The sequence below is a fragment of the Indicator indicator genome, chromosome 21 (genome assembly GCF_027791375.1).
Source record: "Indicator indicator isolate 239-I01 chromosome 21, UM_Iind_1.1, whole genome shotgun sequence".
Lineage (NCBI taxonomy): Eukaryota > Metazoa > Chordata > Aves > Piciformes > Indicatoridae > Indicator > Indicator indicator.
This window is the reverse complement of record NC_072030.1, coordinates 12949138-12967292: the sequence shown is the minus strand read 5'-3', so window position 1 is coordinate 12967292 and position 18155 is coordinate 12949138. Positions and strand designations below refer to the sequence as shown.

The following is an 18155-nucleotide window of genomic DNA, read 5'->3' as shown; positions in this document are numbered from 1 at the left end:
TTGGTTACGAGAGCACATTGCTGGCTCGTGGGCAATTCGTTCCCCATCAGTCCTAGGTCCTTTTCTGCAGTCCCTCACCTGTACTGGTGCAGGGGGCTGTTCCTTCCCGGGTGTCACACGTCACGTTTCCACCGCTTTATCATGTATGCATGGGAACCTGCTGCAGTCCCATGTGCCAGAAAAGTCGCATATTTGGATGAACTTCATGCCAGTCAGCTCAGTCCCTCACCTGTACTGGTGCAGGGGGCTGTTCCTCCCCGGGTGTCACACGCCACGTTTCCACTGCTCTCTCATGTATGCGTGGGAACCTGCTGCAGTCCCATGTGCCAGAAAACCGCATATTTGGATGAACTTCATGCCAAAATGGCACTTAACTATTCTAGCCATTCACTGGCTGTAATATTAACCTGTCTCATGAGGCTCTTGATAGAACAATTACATGTTGCAACGGATGTGTGTCACGTTTCCTGGCGCGTGGGGACTGAAACTATATTTGTGCCCTCAACTCTCTCTTATTAGCCAGCAATACAGCATGGATAATAACATATCAACAGTCAATCACCATGACCACAGAGTCAGTGAAATAACAGCCAATCAGACACTTAGAATTAAATGTTGCATTATGCAAAATCCTTAACAGTCAGAAACCCAAATAAAATATTATCCTCTAACCCTGCTATAACAGTGGATATCCCAGAGCCTATCAGTCCTTGCTGAGCACCATGCTACAAACAATGGCAAATGATGCTGAAAAGAACTGAAGGCAAATGATAAGGGAAATGTGAGGGCAAAACCCAAGTCTTTAAAATGGTCTTCTCCAACCAAAATGATTCTTTGATTCTTTAACTCTGCCAAGGCTGGTGCTAAACCATGTCCCACTCTGCCTCTTTTATAAACCTCCAGGGATGGGGATTCAACCACCTCCCTGGGAAGTCTGTTCCAGTGTTTGGTAACCCTGTCAGTGAAGAAATTTCTACTAATATCCAACCTAAACCTCTCCTGGTGCAGCCTGAGGCCATTTCTTCTTGTCTTATTACTTGTTACTAGGGAGAAGAGACCAACCCTCACCTCACTACAGCCACCATTCAGATATCAAATGTGTAGTAATTCAATTAACTGCAGAAGAAAGAATGCTCAGGGAAAAGATCAAATCCAGCTTTCCCTTTCCTGTGTGAACAACTGCAGTTTGACACAGCTCATGTGGGGGGCAGGGTGCATGTGAGCACTGATGAGGCAGAAAACCTGTGCATACGTGGCAGAGCTTTGAACAGATCACGTCCTACAAGATGGCACAATCACTACATGGTGTTTCACCTCACAGAGTGATCATCAGGTGTGCAACACCTTAAAAACTACAAAGCAGTGAAGACAATAACTTCCTATTTATTAACCTAGAAACAGAGATCTGCTTTCTTTCCTTGTCCCCAGCACAAAGCCTCTGCAAGAGTGTGTGTTCACAACACACTGGCAAGAAAGACACAGCACACGTTGCAGGCTCCTGCTTCACCATTCCAAGACACCAGCAATTTTCCATGAGGAGGAGGAGAAGGAGGAGGAGGAGGTTTGGTTTACACTCATTTGCAGGTCATGTTCCCACAGCAGCACCTGGTGAGGTGGCCAATCATGACAAGGTGTCATTACTATGAATATGTTCCTCAGCAAGAAAATGCAACTGCAAGAAAAAGGAAAACCGAAACCAAACAAATTCCCCCCCAACCCCCAAACAAAACCCACAAAACCAAAACAAAAAGAAAAAAAACCAAAAAACCCAAACCAAACCAACCAACCAACCAACCAACCAAAAAAACCCCAAAACAAACCAATACAAAACCCAAACCAACCCAAACAATTGAAACATGGAAGGGGAAACAGAGTGAAGGTAAGAATCAAGCTGATGCATATTATGGGAAATGCAGTGTGGCAGTGGAACTTTGCTGCTGTATTTTTCTAACCTGCCCTCAAGGAGGAATAAATCAAAAATGTTGTGAAGCCTCTTTGGCTTGGAGTACTCCTTTCAGAGGATTAGCAGGGACATTCCTATATGCTGGAGAGCTGGTCCACGCTACACTCTCCACTCTCAAAGAATTGTTTCTACCAGTGTCCTACCAGGCCTCCTGTGCTCACTTCTGGCTAACTCTTGGGTGTGCAGCTACCTTGCATTTGTAAAAGAAGCAAACCAGCATCCCCTGTGCTGTGTGAGCATCTCTCACTATGTACACAATATTCCAGTCAGAAATCCTATGCTGAAGGCGAATGAGAGGAGGGATGTTTCTGTTGAGCTGTCCTGTTTCTGTCCTACACCTAAAGGTCAGTAGTGCTGACCATGTACTCTGTAATGCCTGGAGTGTTCCCCATCCTGCCCTTGCTAGGGTGCCACGCATGGCCTAGGGTGACAGACCCCTGGGGTTACGTCTTCTGCTATTAGGAACCTCAGAAAGGAGTTGGAAAGGAAATGCATATGAGAGCACCAGTAGGAAAAGACAGTGTGATGACTACCTCTTCCCCAAGATGATGTCACAGAATTTATACAGACTGCATTCCAGCATGTTGTTGATGTTGTTTCCATAGGGAGTCTGGGTGGAATGGGGATTGTGTCCAGGCAGCACTGCTTTTTTCTGATCTGCCCAGAGAACATTCCCAGCAGACATATACACACCTTGAGCCAGGAGAGGTTCAGGGTGGACATTAGGAGCAATTTCTTCCCCAAATGAGTTTTCAAGCCCTGGAATAGGCTGTCCAGGGCAGTGGTGGAGTCCTCATCCACAGATGGGTTTCAAAGCTGTGGAGATGTGGTGCTGAGGGACATGATTTAGTGGTGACCTGGCAGTGCTGGGTTTATGGTTGGATTTGATGGTCTTTTCCAACTTAATTCCAAGATTTATGATGCTTGTCAGAGCCATTTCTTGCTAGGCAGCACATGCATCCTGCTGTGTTTAATGCAGTCACATGCTCTCTTTCACATACATTCTGCTTTCATGATCCTGCTCACTGCTACTGACAGAACCCAGGAGTGTCAAGCTGCTCTAAGACAGCAGGGAAATAATCACATCATAAAGCTCAAATTCCTTGTCAGTTCAGTACATGCACAGATAGCTGAGTACCACCTTACTCAATGCCATAGTCTTAATAAACATAACACCATCCTCTTTCTTATATCCCTAATTGCAGTTATGACACAGGGATAGTTCCTATCATATAACCCAAGAATATTTTTCCAACAGAGAGACCACTGGCACAGGCCAATTTGTTATTCCACTCAGGACAAAACATGCTGTAAGCAATGGGTAGATAATGAGCAACTCCCTTTTTTCCCACCTACACCATTGGCAAGCCATACCTGTGACACATCATCTGTCATGGAAGTCTCACAGTGCTGTATAACATCCACAGTGCATCTCCGCAACTGGTCCTGAAAGAAATATAGGAATAGTCTGTATGATTCAGTAAAACAGGGATTGATGCCAGGATTATGAGGTACAGGATCCATCAGAGCTCAATAAAAGGATGAATCAGAGATGTATCAGAGGTTGACAAAAGAGGTAAACGAAATTAAAAATGCTGGGTGGATGCCATGGGATAAAAACTGGATCACAACAAAAACCTCCTTGTTCAAATATATTAAAATACAGGAGCACAGATCAAAGTCTATTTCCAATCCACAAGAAAATACTTGGCAGTTAACTTCCAAGTACAATGGGGCCTCTTGTGATAGGATAGATTGGTTACAATCCCCATGGCTGGTAAGCAGGAAAAGGAGCGAAGACTTAAGTGTGGAAGATGACAATGAAAAGCCTCTGGAATCTGCCACACAGGCAGAAAATTAACATATCTCAACCTTCCATAGCTCGAAACCTATTTTCAGACTTCAGGGAAATGTCTGAATAACAGCACTAAAGAGAAAAGTATTAGCAGACTGTAAAAACAAAAAAACCAAGAAAGAAACCTCCTACCAGAGCAACAACAAAAGACCAAAATGAAATGTCAGCTTCTCAGCCAAATCCACTGCTGGTGAATTGAAAGCAGCTAATGATTAAAATCTGATCTAATGTATATGGTCAGTATCATCTAGCTGCAAAAGATGATCAAACATTTTTAGACTAGAAGTACTGAAAAAAATAAAGGCAGCACATTCAGTGAAAAATGTGTATTCCTCTTCAAATCCTTTAGAAGTCACCATTATGGATCAAGACTCAACCCAGAATGAACACTGCTCTTAAGCCAACAAACCCAGGAAATACACCCCAACAAAGCAAGAGAGGAACACTGAGAGATCATTCTAGGACATGGAACTGTTAGAATGGGCCCAGAGGCCACAAAGATGATCAGAGGGCTGGAGCACCTCTGCTATGAAAACAGGCTGAGAGAGTTGGGGTTGTTCAACCTGAAGAGAAGGCTCCAGGTGACATCTTACAGCAGGCTTCCAGTATTTGAAAGGGGCTACAGGAGAGCTGAAGAAGCTGTTTTGTGTTTATTTAACACAGTATTAACAGTGCTGTAGTTCACTCTGACTGTGCCCTTTGCTTCTCTGAATTTCATAAGGCACAGATTTTTGGGTAGTCTTTCTTATTATCAAAATTAAGACATGGAAGCAGATGTTATACAGACCTTTTTTTTTTGTCCAGTGTTTCATCCTTACATGCCTCCTATTATGATGTAAAGTATACTGAGAATGACAGCTACTTAAAGTGAACAAAATTCACACCAAAACGAAACCAGATTTTCAAAGGTAGTGAGAAATGACAGATCCTATCAATTCAAACAAGACTAATTAGTGTGCTTGTACCCTAGGATTAATAATTCCCTTGGTTCTATTTGCAGCCATCTCAAGGACAAACCTCAAGTCTTATATCTATTGTTGTTATTCCTCTTAAACAGGGCAACTCAAGAGGCAGCCACAATCCTTCTTCCATAATAAAGCAGATTTCTTTTTTTTTTTTTTTTTTACAACTACATTTATTTCACAGCTCATTGAAATGATCCCTGAAACCCTGGGTTATGTTCAGCATCCATCAGGTGCTTTAAAGGCTGAAAACTAATGAGCCAGCTTCCATGAAATATTTTTCAGTTTATTTGTATTTTCAGGACAAAAAAAAAAAAAAGGTGAAAGAGAAAACAAACCACACTTGGATTATAAACATCTTCATCTTTAAAAATACTATTATCTTAATGGGATGCTGGCAGCCAGCCTCTGCAGTGGGAATTTGCAACAACTGCCTCCAGGTGATCCCATAGGAAGCTGACCCATCAAGTCAGCACACTGGGTTATTACAGATGTAAAATGCTCCCTGATAGTTTGGTGTACAAGTGTCATGTGGACCTGTGACGATTGTCACATGCACTGTAATAGCCTTTGATGTATCTCTGCTTCACAGCTTAAGAAGATCAACCCAGCCTTTCTCTGGATGCCTAAACATCACTTAGATGCCTAACTTAAATCTCTCAGGTTTAGCAGTTGTGACCTAGGGGTCATGCATGGAGAATTTCTAGCTACTTGCCTCTTGGTTTCAAAGACAGTGACATTTTCTTTTTGGCACCTTATAAATGCAACTTACCTTCTTCTTTGTCCTTCCCTGTTTCCCAGCATCCACATTGTTATGGTTTGGAGCTATTCCTTGCACAGTGACACCTTTGATCTGTATTGTTGGCCTGGGTTTGGAAAGAATATCCTGGGTTACGATTTGATTTCCAGATTCCCTGAATTTATTTCAGCTTTTTATCAAAGTGAGTCTCACAAACATGCCTGACAAGAGAGCAAGGACTGCAGTGCAACAAGGCAGTTGTTCTAGAAACCACTTACCTGAGCCATCAGTCAAATGTGGCTGGTAAGAAGACCTCAGCTGAGGACAAGGGATTCAAACACAGCAGAGGAGAAGACACAGCTCAGGGTTCCTGAGGATATTTACAGCCCTTTGAGAGAGGTCTGTTTTGGTTGGGTTTTGGTTGTTTTTTTTTTAAGAGCATTCGACACTGGATTAGCTTTGCTCTCCTTGGAACTGATGTGAGTCCCAGTGCTAACTTGGGTACAGAGGAAAGTCAAGCCAAGAGGAAGCTTCCAATCTTTCAAAAAGCTCCTTTGGATGAGCAGCAGCCAAAATCTTTCAAATGAAGTGCAGAGTTGCTTTGTGTTCTGCTTAAAGACGATCACCACGAGAGCCACCTGCACTAGGCAGAACCATCTCACACTTTCACTAGCTGGAGGCTGCTCCAGGCTCTCCCCACACGTCCCCAGTCCTGTCCAAGCACTACTGCCTCTTACCCACTAGCACTGGGAAGTGCACAGAGATGAGGACACCCTGTGGAAGACAGCAGTGGTGCTAAATTTATTGTTCTAGGCCCCCTTGGTGAACTGTAAACCCACTGTGCAGGTCCCCACCGCTGTCCCTATAAAGTCGTTTGCACCATTAGCAGACAAATGGGGATGAGGACTGCAACCCCCTCCCCAGGGCACGGACTGCCTGTGTGTGCGCTAAGTGCTGAAGGTGGTGGCCCTGCAGCTACAGTCACGGTGTGCTCCCACTCTCAGCTGCCTGCTGGCACAGCTCACAGTGCCCCTTCTGAAAGGAATGCATGCAACAGGGGGGTGAAATTGTGGCCCCTCCCCACCCCAGCTGCTCGAAGCAATTAGCCTGGCAGCGTAGGCTTTGTACCTACTGCAACGTGGAACACCTCAAGTGTTCTTTTGCAAACATTCCAGCCTCAAGATACAGTTACTCAGTGAAAATCTGGTTTAAAGAGACTATCAGAACGTCATTTCCTGGAATTTTAGGAGCCTGCTGAAACATCCATTTATTCTGTAAGGTTCAGTGCTGAAATCTGGGATGAAATTCAAGGTTAGCGACTTAATCACTACGTAAAATACTACCCCTGCAACTTGCCACTCCGCCTGAGACTTTTCACTTGAAAAACAGGACAAGAGAAATGGCCAGGAAAGCTCTGTAAAAAAAGGAACAGGGAATATAGAGCCTGGGCTGCAGTCATCATGCACTGATGGAGTTTGCAGTTCTAAGGGACATAAGACAGACAGGGAGTTGAGTCAGGACTCTGAATTGTAGGAAGGCAAACTTCCAGCTCCTTAAGGAGTTAGTCAGTACGACCCCCAGGGAAAGGATCCTCAGGAACAGGGGAGCAGAGCAGAGCTGTCAGATCTTTAAGGGCATTATCCTTAGAGTGCAAGACCTCTTGATCCCTGTCTGTAAGAAACTGGGAAAGGCAGGGAAGAGACCAGTATGGCTGAATAACCTGCTGGTGAAAATAAAGAGCAAGAGGGAACTGCACAGGCGGTGGAAGCAGGGCAGGTAACCTGGGAGGAGTAGAGGAACACCTGGTTGTGTAGAGATGAGATCAGGGAGGCTAAGGCACACCTAGAGCTGAACCTGGCAAGGGAAGCTAAGAAGAGGGCTTCTATAGGTGAGAATGGAGAGCTGGTGTCCACAGATGAGGAGAAGGCTGAGGTACTCAAAAACATTTTTGCCTCAAGCTTTCACTGGCAGTTTTGCTCCATCCCTGTCCTGAGCTGATGGACCATTAGGTGCAGACCAGCGAGGTAAAGCCCCTCCCACTGTAAGGGAAGATCAAGTTCAGGATCACCTGGGGAACCTCAACATACATGAATCTATGGGACCTGATGAAATGCATCCCAGAGATCTGAAGGAATTGGCTGATGTAGTTGCAGAACTACTCTCCAAAATATTTGAAAAGTCCTGGCAGTCAGGTGAAGTCCCTGGAGACTGGAAGAAGGGAAATATTGCACCCAGCTTTAAAAAGGGAAAAAACCAGGATCCTGGAAATTACAGACCTGTCATCCTCACCTCGGTGCCTGGGAAGATCATGGAACAGATCCTCTTGGAAGCTATGCTAAAGCAGGTGGAGGACAGGGAAGGTGATTTGAGACAGCCAGCATAGCTTCACCAAGGGCATGTCCTGTGTGACCAACCTAGTAGCTTTCTACAATGGAGTGACTACATCAGTGGACAGGGGATGACCTATGGATGTCATCTATCTGGACTTTATAAAGCCTTTGACTCTGTCCCCCAAAACATCCTTCTCTCTAAGCTGGAGAAATAGTGATTTGATGGGTGACCTGTCCAGTGGATAAGGAATTGTCTGGACGATTGCATACAAAGGATGGAGCTCTATGGTTCAGTGTCCAGATGGAGACAGGGGGCAAATGATGCCCCTCCAGGGTCTGGAGCAGGGTAGATTTAGGTTGGACATAAGGAGGAAATTCTTTACAATTAGAGTGGTAAAATACTGGAAGAGGGTGTCCAGGGATGTGGTTGAGGCTCTGTCCCTGGTGACATTGAAGATCAGACTTGATGTGGCTCTGGGCAGCCTGATCTAGTTGGAGGTGCCCCTGCTGACTGCAGGGAGGGGGTTGAACAAGATGACCTTTGAGGGTCCCTTCCAACCTGATGCAATCTGTGAACAGTGTTTCAGTCACTTCTAAGTTTGTGTGACTGTCATAATTTCTGTAACAAAAAGTGAGTGTGGGCATGTAATGCCATCTTGTGGTTTAAAACCCATCATCCCAGTACAAAATCTGGCAGGTACCTAATGGATGGATCTCCTTTAGCAGTCTCTTAGATCTCAGCATCTTGGGGAGCAGACGTCAGTGCTTTTGTCTGCTGACTAGGTGAGTCCCATAGAACAAAATGTATGACAGGGTTTGGACAGATGTATTTTTTCAAACACAAGTGTTTGTGTGCCGTTAAGCAAGTGAATTTTGCCATAAGTAACATATGTTGGAGGCTCTGATGCTGTTAGGCTCTGTGTGGCCTCTCGTTTCTTTGGTGGGGTACAAATTTAAGCATTTATTGATCCTTCACACTGCCCAGGAATAAAAGTGCTTGTCTCAGTGCCTTTGCCCCACCAACTCCTTCGGGACCCTCCAGAGATCCCCTAGGAACCCTCAAGGGAAAATCCTGATGCTCCAGGGCCCCCTGAGATACCCCAAAACTCCCTTTTGGTGCCCCTAGACCCCTTCTAGATGCTCACAGACCTCCCTTAGATGCCCCCCCGACTGTTTTAGATGCCCCCTAAACCCCTTTTGATAGCCCCAGACGCTCCCTCTAATCGTTCTGGGACACTAAAGGCAGCACCTCCAACCGTGGAGACCCCCCGCCCCCCCAGCACTATAGGGACACCCCAGCCTCACAGGATGCCAATACCGCCCTACCCTTCCACCCTCCGCCCCCAGGGCAGGGGTTTCCCGGGCCTCCGCCGGGGCCTAAATGGGTTGAGGGGCCCCAGAGGAGCGCTGAGACGTTCTGCGGCCGTCCCTCCCCCAGGCCCTTATGGCCTTCCCAGGCCCTTCTCTTTCTATTCAAAGCCCCCAAAAACCCTCGAACACCAGCCGACAGCCCCTCACCCGCTGGCGGGGGCTCGGCAAGGCAGCAAAGCAAGCGCGGGCCCGGAGCACGGTCAGGAAGCGCGACCATAGAGACTAAAGCACAGAGTGGCACCGCGGCGTGATTACACCATTGAGTGAGGGGCTGAACCAGCCCGGAGGACAGACGATAGGGATGAGTCGCAGAGCGACGGCGCACATGGAGAGAAGCGGCCAGAGCGACCGAGAGACGTGCTTACATCATGGCGTAATGGGAGGAGATACCGTGGAGGACCGAGTGCAGAGACGGGAGCGTAGAGCGGACCTCCGCATAGAGACGAGGATCCAGACCGACAACTGGACGTCCTACGTCATTACGTAAGCGGCAGAGGTTCGCGAACAAGAGATCGGAGGCCTTCGGCTGTTTCCGGGCTGGCTTCGGCTCTTATCACCTTTTCTCTTTCGGCAGTCTCTTGAGATCCGCCCCTCCCCCCCCCCCTCCCCCCCCTCTTTTAGAGGCCCCCAAAGCCCCTTCAAAGGCTCCCAGAACCCCTTTAGATGCCGGGGGGCATGGCTGGGGGTCCCGGGCCTGCGGGGTCACCGAAAACCAGAGTGAGATACACCCCACCTCCCCCAAATCTTGCGGGACCCCCAAACCTGAGACCCCACAATTCCACTGAAGACCCCAGATACGGGGGGGACCCACGCAGAGACCTAAAAACCAGAGCGACACACCTCCCAACTCCTTTGCGACCCTCCTGAGGCGCCCCCGGGAGCGCATAGGAGACCCTCCAGAGGCCGCCGAGGCGCTTCGACGTGTCCCCAGAACTCTTTAGATGTCCTCAAATTGTCCTTTGCTACCCGCAGACTCGCTTGGGATGCCAGCAGACCCTCTTAAGAGCAACAGCAACACAGAGCAGTTACAGGGCTTCTCCTGCCTTGTGCATGGGGAGCAGCTCAGTTGGGCTCTGTTTGGAGTGTTTGGGTTTTTTCCTATTCAAATTTAAAAGAAAAAACACACACACAAAGGAAAATCCACTATTTTTAATTTATCTATACACATATTTCAAAACCCTATGTGGCTCTACTTAGGATTCGCTTTCATATTCTAGAAGCCTTTATATATCATAGAGGAGATACAGTGGGGGTCATTTCAAAGCCTTTTTTTATCCATACAAGTTAATACCATTCTTCAATATCTAGATAAACAAGAGAGCTGTTTCTCTGTGGGAACACCTCACACTAATACTTAATGGTTTTTAATGTTTTTTAATCCCCTCCAAGCATGTTCAGACATTTCAAACATTCAGGGCTGCAAGCACCCTTTCGGGAGGCTGCTCCCACTCCTCACTCACCTGCTCCTCTGCTGCATCGTCGCCAGCCCTCATGTGGCATCAGGGAAGGAAAGACTGAGATGGGGATGGCTGCTAGGCTGTGCTCCTTTTTCTCCACCCAAGCCAGGTGCACCCTTCTTGGTAGGATTTGCACCTTCAGCACACAGCTGAGCTTTTGCTGTTTTCTCTCTTCTCTATGAAAGCTGTTGCCCAGAGCTGCATCTCCAACCCTGTTGGATATTCCCCAGGATTTACTACCCCACGATCACCTTGCAGTCAGTGCATTTATCACTGGCAATCACCAATCTCGTCTGTCTGTTGCTCTAATAAATGAAACCTTTTGATGGTTTCAGCTTTCTGAACCTGTGTCAGTACAAGTCCTTATAGGGACACTGGAAAAAAATGAGAGACAAAGGTTAATTCTGCCAAATAGTGCCAGTAAGAGTCCTGGCACTCTTAGGCAGCCATGGAGATGGCAGCCATGAGGCAACATCAGCCATGCACTGCAGCTGGGCCTTCAGAGTATCTGAGGAGCCCTGTGACATTATCCATGCACTGCAGCTGGGCCTTCAGAGTATCTGAGGAGCCCTGTGACATTAGCCATGCACTGCAGCTGGGCCTTCAGAGTATCTGAGGAGCCCTGTGACATTAGCCATGCACTGCAGCTGGGCCTTCAGAGTATCTGAGGAGCCCTGTGACATTAGCCATGCACTGCAGCTGGGTCTTTGGAGTATCTGAGGAGCCCTGTGACATTAGCCATGCATTGCAGCTGGGTCTTTGGAGTATCTGAGGAGCCCTGTGACATTAGCCATGCACTGCAGCTGGGTCTTTGGAGTATCTGAGGAGCCCTGTGACATTAGCCATGCACTGCAGCTGGGCATTCTGAGTATCTGAGGAGCCCTGTGACATTAGCCATGCATTGCAGCTGGGCATTCTGAGTATCTGAGGAGCCCTGTGACATTAGCCATGCATTGCAGCTGGGTCTTTGGAGTATCTGAGGAGCCCTGTGACATTAGCCATGCACTGCAGCTGGGCATTCTGAGTATCTGAGGAGCCCTGTGACATTAGCCATGCACTGCAGCTGGGCATTCTGAGTATCTGAGGAGCCCTGTGACATTAGCCATGCATTGCAGCTGGGTCTTTGGAGTATCTGAGGAGCCCTGTGACATTAGCCATGCACTGCAGCTGGGCATTCTGAGTATCTGAGGAGCCCTGTGACATTAGCCATGCACTGCAGCTGGGTCTTTGGAGTATCTGAGGAGCCCTGTGACATTAGCCATGCATTGCAGCTGGGCATTCTGAGTATCTGAGGAGCCCTGTGACATTAGCCATGCATTGCAGCTGGGCATTCTGAGTATCTGAGGAGCCCTGTGACATTAGCCATGCACTGCAGCTGGGCATTCTGAGTATCTGAGGAGCCCTGTGACATTAGCCATGCATTGCAGCTGGGCATTCTGAGTATCTGAGGAGCCCTGTGACATTAGCCATGCACTGCAGCTGGGCATTCTGAGTATCTGAGGAGCCCTGTGACATTAGCCATGCACTGCAGCTGGGCATTCTGAGTATCTGAGGAGCCCTGTGACATTAGCCATGCATTGCAGCTGGGCATTCTGAGTATCTGAGGAGCCCTGTGACATTAGCCATGCACTGCAGCTGGGCATTCTGAGTATCTGAGGAGCCCTGTGACATTAGCCATGCACTGCAGCTGGGTCTTTGGAGTATCTGAGGAGCCCTGTGACATTAGCCATGCACTGCAGCTGGGTCTTTGGAGTATCTGAGGAGCCCTGTGACATTAGCCATGCACTGCAGCTGGGCATTCTGAGTATCTGAGGAGCCCTGTGACATTAGCCATGCATTGCAGCTGGGCATTCTGAGTATCTGAGGAGCCCTGTGACATTAGCCATGCATTGCAGCTGGGTCTTTGGAGTATCTGAGGAGCCCTGTGACATTAGCCATGCACTGCAGCTGGGCATTCTGAGTATCTGAGGAGCCCTGTGACATTAGCCATGCACTGCAGCTGGGCATTCTGAGTATCTGAGGAGCCCTGTGACATTAGCCATGCACTGCAGCTGGGCATTCTGAGTATCTGAGGAGCCCTGTGACATCAGCCATGCACTGCAGCTGGGCATTCTGAGTATCTGAGGAGCCCTGTGACATTAGCCATGCACTGCAGCTGGGTCTTTGGAGTATCTGAGGAGCCCTGTGACATTAGCCATGCACTGCAGCTGGGTCTTTGGAGTATCTGAGGAGCCCTGTGACATTAGCCATGCATTGCAGCTGGGCATTCTGAGTATCTGAGGAGCCCTGTGACATTAGCCATGCACTGCAGCTGGGTCTTTGGAGTATCTGAGGAGCCCTGTGACATTAGCCATGCACTGCAGCTGGGCATTCTGAGTATCTGAGGAGCCCTGTGACATTAGCCATGCATTGCAGCTGGGCATTCTGAGTATCTGAGGAGCCCTGTGACATTAGCCATGCAGTGCAGCTGGGCATTCTGAGTATCTGAGGAGCCCTGTGACATTAGCCATGCACTGCAGCTGGGCATTCTGAGTATCTGAGGAGCCCTGTGTAATACCTGCAGAAAAATATTACTTCAATGCCTGTCAGAAAAATGTTCATTCCTCCAGCAGGTAGCTCTGGCTTTAGAAACAAAGCCTTATGTTATCATTAGTTTATCTTAGCACTAGCTGTAGCTATCAGTATTACCAAACTACAGAGTAACAGCCTCCTCCCAGTTCCCTTCCAGTCCCTCCCAGTTTCCTTCCAGCAAGGCACTGGGACAGAACTGGGACAGACTGGGAAGAAACTGGGAGGGACTGAGAGGGAACTGGGAGGGTACTGGAAGGAAACTAGGAGGGAACTGGAAGGACTGGGTTATGCATGAGTGAGCTCCAGCTTCAGTGACTGTCTTTATGCCACAAGGATGGTGGCAGGTCTGAAGGAGGCCACAAAGATGAACAGAGGGCTGGAACACCTTTCCTATGGGGAGAGGTTGGGAGAGTTGGGTTTGTTCAACCTGGAGAAGAGAAGGCTCCAGGGAGACCTTAGAGAAGCCTTCCAGAACCTGAGGGGGGCTACAGGACAGCTGGGGAGGGACTTTTGAGAAGGGCTTGTAGTGATAGGATGAGGGGCAATGGCTTTGAGCTGGAAGAGAGGAGATTTAGAGTGGAGATTAGGAAGAAATTCTTTACAGTGAGGGTGGTGATGGAATGGGTTGCCCAGGGAGGTTGTGGATGCCCCCTCCCTGGAGGTGTTCAAGGCCATGTTGGCTGAGGCCTTGAGCAACCTGGGCTAGTGGACCATTCTGTGAATGTCTGATTCTATGAATCCAGAAAACCTATATTGGAAAGGAAAAATGTTCAAGGTTGGACAGTGCAGCGAGTGGCCCCAGCCATGGAGCCTGTGTGGAGCAAGGAGTAAGTTTGAGGTGGTGTGAAGCTGTCACATGAAGGGGGCAGTCTGCTTGTAGCCAGAGCCTGAGCTGCTTGCTGACCACATCTGCTGAAGCAGTTGAAGTGTGGGCTGGCAATGCCTGCACTTTGTCAAAGAGAACATTTAAGGAAGTTCAGCTGCGGAAGTGCTCTGAACCCTGCACGGCTCCCAGAAGGTCCCTCCTGGAGAGGTGGTGTGTGGCTGTGCTGCCCACCCAGGCATCTCAACCCATCGTGGGCTTCCTCAAGGTGACCCTGCGCTGAGCTCAGGCATCTCACCCATCGTGGGCTTGTCCTGGAGGTGACCTTGGGCTGAGCTCCGCGTGCCTGCTCTGGGAGCTGTTGATTTACAATGCAGATTCCTCGCTCCTCGCCTGCCTGCCCCTGCCCCTCCTAAACTTGGCTGGGACAGAAGAGCCTGTTTGCTTTCTGATGCCAACAGTGGCTGTGGCAGTCAGCCCTGCCATGTGAGAGGCAGAGATAGAGCAGAGGGGGCTAAGGAGGAGCAAACTGTGCAGCTGCTGTTGCGTCTGGTAGCCGAGGAGCACATCTGTGGGACAATGTCGGTGCTTACCCCGGTCCTGCAGCCCCCAGAGGTGAAGGATTATCTGTCCAAGGGCGAGCGCTTCATCAAGTGGGATGATGTGAGTAGAGCACCAGGGGCTTTGCTTTGCTGGGTTCTATGGGAGGTGGCTGGGCAGATACCATCTTGTGGGGAGACTGGGAGCGTGTACGTGGTGAGCAAATGGGACAGTGAGAGCAGAGATGTCTGGGTGGAGAAGAACAGGAGAGCTGAGGGCTAAAAGCAAAGGATGTAGGTGTTGGGAGTTGGTGGGTTAGCCTCTGCGCTGCTTGTTGCTGTGGAGGATGAAGCAAATGGAGTCGCTGGGGCTGTGTAGGACCCCAGGGTCCTGTCTATGTGAATCAGCCCTTGGGAAGGTGCTCACTGCTGGGAGTCTCCTTGGGGTGAGGGGCACCCACTGCACTTGGACTTGAGGGGCCTGCAGGGTGGAATGCACTCCAGATCTGAGCAGACTCTCTCCACTTTGCAGACAGTGGAGATCACGCTCCAAGTTGTTTCCTCTCCTGGCCCTGTTGCTGGAGTGGACTGAGGGTGAGCCATGTCCTCCACATCTGCCCAACTTGAGGGTCTGTGAGCTCCAACCCATGCAGCATTCCAGCAGTGCAGAGCCTGTGCTTGACCAGTGCTGCAGCCTGGAGCGTGCTGCAGAAAGCTGCTTCTCTCCAGCTCAGTGTCCTCAAAACACTCACTTTGCAGTCTCTGTCTTTTGTTGTGAGAGGCAGAATGTGTGGAACAGCAGAAGAGGAGATATTGATTTGGATGTAATAGTTCCGTTTCTCACTGAGTAAGGCCGCAAAAGAGGATTTACCCCAATGTCCACCTCCCCGAGCAAGGGGACAGCAGCTGCCAATTCATTTTGTCTGCAGCATGAATTGTCTGCTGTTGAGCATGAATGTTGATAAAACAGGGGCAGGCCACGTTATGATTGTTCACCAAGCTCTGAGGGAAACATTTGATGTGGTATTGCAGATGAGATGCATTAGAAGGAGCCTTCAGCAGCTGTTGTGGGTGTAGAGCTGGAGCAGAGTTTGAGGCAGTGTGTGTGGGGGTGGCTGATCACTTGTGTGCAGCTGGGGAGGGACTTTTTACAAGGTGATAGGGTGATGGTTTTAAGCTGGAAGAGGGGAGATACAGAATGGAGATTAGGAAGAAATTCTTTACAGTGAGGGTGGTGAGACACTGGTACAGGTTGCCCAGGGAGGTTGTGGATGCCCCCTCCCTAGAGGTGTTCAAAGCCAGGCTGGATGGGACCTTAGGCAACCTGGGTTAGTGAGAGGTGTCCCTACCCATGGCAGGAGGGTTGGAACAAGGTGATCTTTAAGGTCTCTTCCAACCCAAACCATTCTGTGATTCTGTGATAAGCAGGGATGGTGCAGCAGCACTGAGGAATAAGGAAGCATTGTACTAGGAAAGGATGATGGATAAAAAGGGTGGATGCTGAGGAACACAGGTTGGAATATCACTGGGCAGTTATTCCATGAGCTGTGCATAAACCAGAGGATGACAGCAGGGTGTGGTTGACAGCACAACCTTCCCTTCCTTTTCAGTGGAGGACTTGTGGCTTCTTTGAACAGGGATTTGGTTTCTGAGAATAATAATCATAGAATCATTAAAGTTGGAAAAGACCTCTACAATCATCAAGTCCAACCTCCTGCCCAACACTTCCATGACCACCAGACCATGTCCTGAAGTGCCACATCTACTTGTTTTTTTAAAACCTCCAGAGGCAGTGGCTCCACCACCTCCCTGGGCAGCCTGTTCCAATGCCTGACCTCTTTCAGCAAAGAAATTTTCCTGATTTCCAACCTAAACATCCCCTGGTGCAGCTTGAGGCCAAATTTGTCCAACTTGTCCACCTTAGTTCTGATCTGGAAGATCTTGTTGGATGGGGTTCAGGACCATCCCTGAATAATTTAATCAGATTTTTGTGCCTGTGGTTAAGTTTATAGTCTGTGTAGAGCTAGTCCATGGAGTTTAAGAATCACCCCCTAAAGCAGATTCATCTGCTGTAGCAGGTGGACCTCTACTCAACGTCTTGCTGACTAGACCTGCTCTCTGTAAGGAGAGCACCTAGAGCTCCTAGATGATGAGCACCTAGATGGTAAATGACATGGATTGGGAGATGCCATGGATGAATGCTGTCTCTCTTTGGCCCAGGCTTCTTTCTGGAGCTTGTAGAATGAAGTGAGTGCCTTGGAGGGAAAGCAGTCCAAATGAAACCATTAACTGTGCCTAGAGGTGCTTCCTTCTCTAGGTCCACTGCATAGGAAGCTCCAAGAGAGCCATTCCAGCTAAAAGCATAGTGTTAGGTGAGACTTGACCTTCAGCAGAGCTCAGCTCCCATAGCTTCACACTGTTACCCTGGAGATGTTCTAAAATCATCTGGTTCAGTTCCATAAATCACAGAAGATGATTCACCCACCTGGATCTATATTTGAACTGGGAACCTTACATCCCATAATGGGTTCTCCAAGTCACATAAGGTGCTAACTTCCTCTCTTCTGGTTTTGTCAGGAAACAGCAAGTGCTTCTCCAGTGATCCTTCGAGTGGATCCAAAGGGCTTTTACTTGTACTGGACCTATCAGAGCAAGGTAAGTGCTAGGACTTCACAACTTGGTCTCCAAATAAGAATAAAAAAGTAGTGACCATAAGGATGTGGAGACCTCAAGTCTGGAGAGGGAGTTGGGCTCCTCTCTGGCCAGGGAGGTATGCACACTGCCAGAGGGAAACCACAAGGTACTGGTTGCTGGAGGAGAGTGAGGGGCAACAAATGGAGGACAGAAAATTCAGTTCCTTGCTGGGGAAAAGCCACAAGGAGTGGAGAGGTCTGGCTGACTGGAGGTGGAAGGCTGGGTGTACTTCTGCTTTCCAGAGCAAGGCTGTGGTGCAGCTACTTCCTCTTTGTGACCTACATGCTGAAGAGACATGGTAGATAAAGAGCCAGTCCAGCACAGTGCCCTGGCCAGGAGACATGAAGTGTTTTGGGGAGCTCTTCACCATCATTGGAGGTGTTCAAGAAACGTGTGGACATGGCAGGTGGGGACATGGTTTAATGGCCATGGTGGTCTTAGGTTGGACTCAAAGGCCTCTTCCAACCCAAACAATTCTATGACTCTCAGAAAAGTGTGCCCTAGTGCCAGTGGGGCAAAGCACTGCCACACAGCCATGTCCTCCCAGAACACGGTGTCCTGAGGCTGGGCACTGTCACATCCCTCTAGAAGATGTGCTCTCCTTTCAGCCAGGCCTGGCACTCTCATTCTTCTTTCAAGGTCTACTCCTGGCAGTAGGATTTTTGCTGTGGGAGTTCAGCAGCCTGATTTACACTCTTGGGGAAGCACTTGGGGGGCATATTCCCTGTGCTCTGAGGTGCAGGGTGTGTGAGCTAGCAAGGGTGGTGGGTAAATCCTGGCTGTCAGAGGGAGTGGGGCAGGCTTGAGGAGGTCCTGTGAAGGCTGGCATGAGCACAGCAACCAAAGCTTTG

General features: G+C 48.7%; 1 protein-coding gene across 1 annotated transcript in view; it reads left to right on the top strand.

The window, feature by feature from the left end:
- The first annotated feature begins 14339 nt into the window (after positions 1-14339).
- Positions 14340-18155, top strand: part of PLCB2 (phospholipase C beta 2) — a 45858-nt gene continuing 42042 nt past the window's right edge. Inside the window, exons 1-2 of the mRNA XM_054390584.1 lie at positions 14340-14734; positions 17188-17265. Of these exons, the coding sequence (XP_054246559.1) occupies positions 14651-14734; positions 17188-17265 (162 nt within the window). The 5' untranslated portion in view covers positions 14340-14650. The remainder of the gene's footprint in view (positions 14735-17187; positions 17266-18155) is intronic.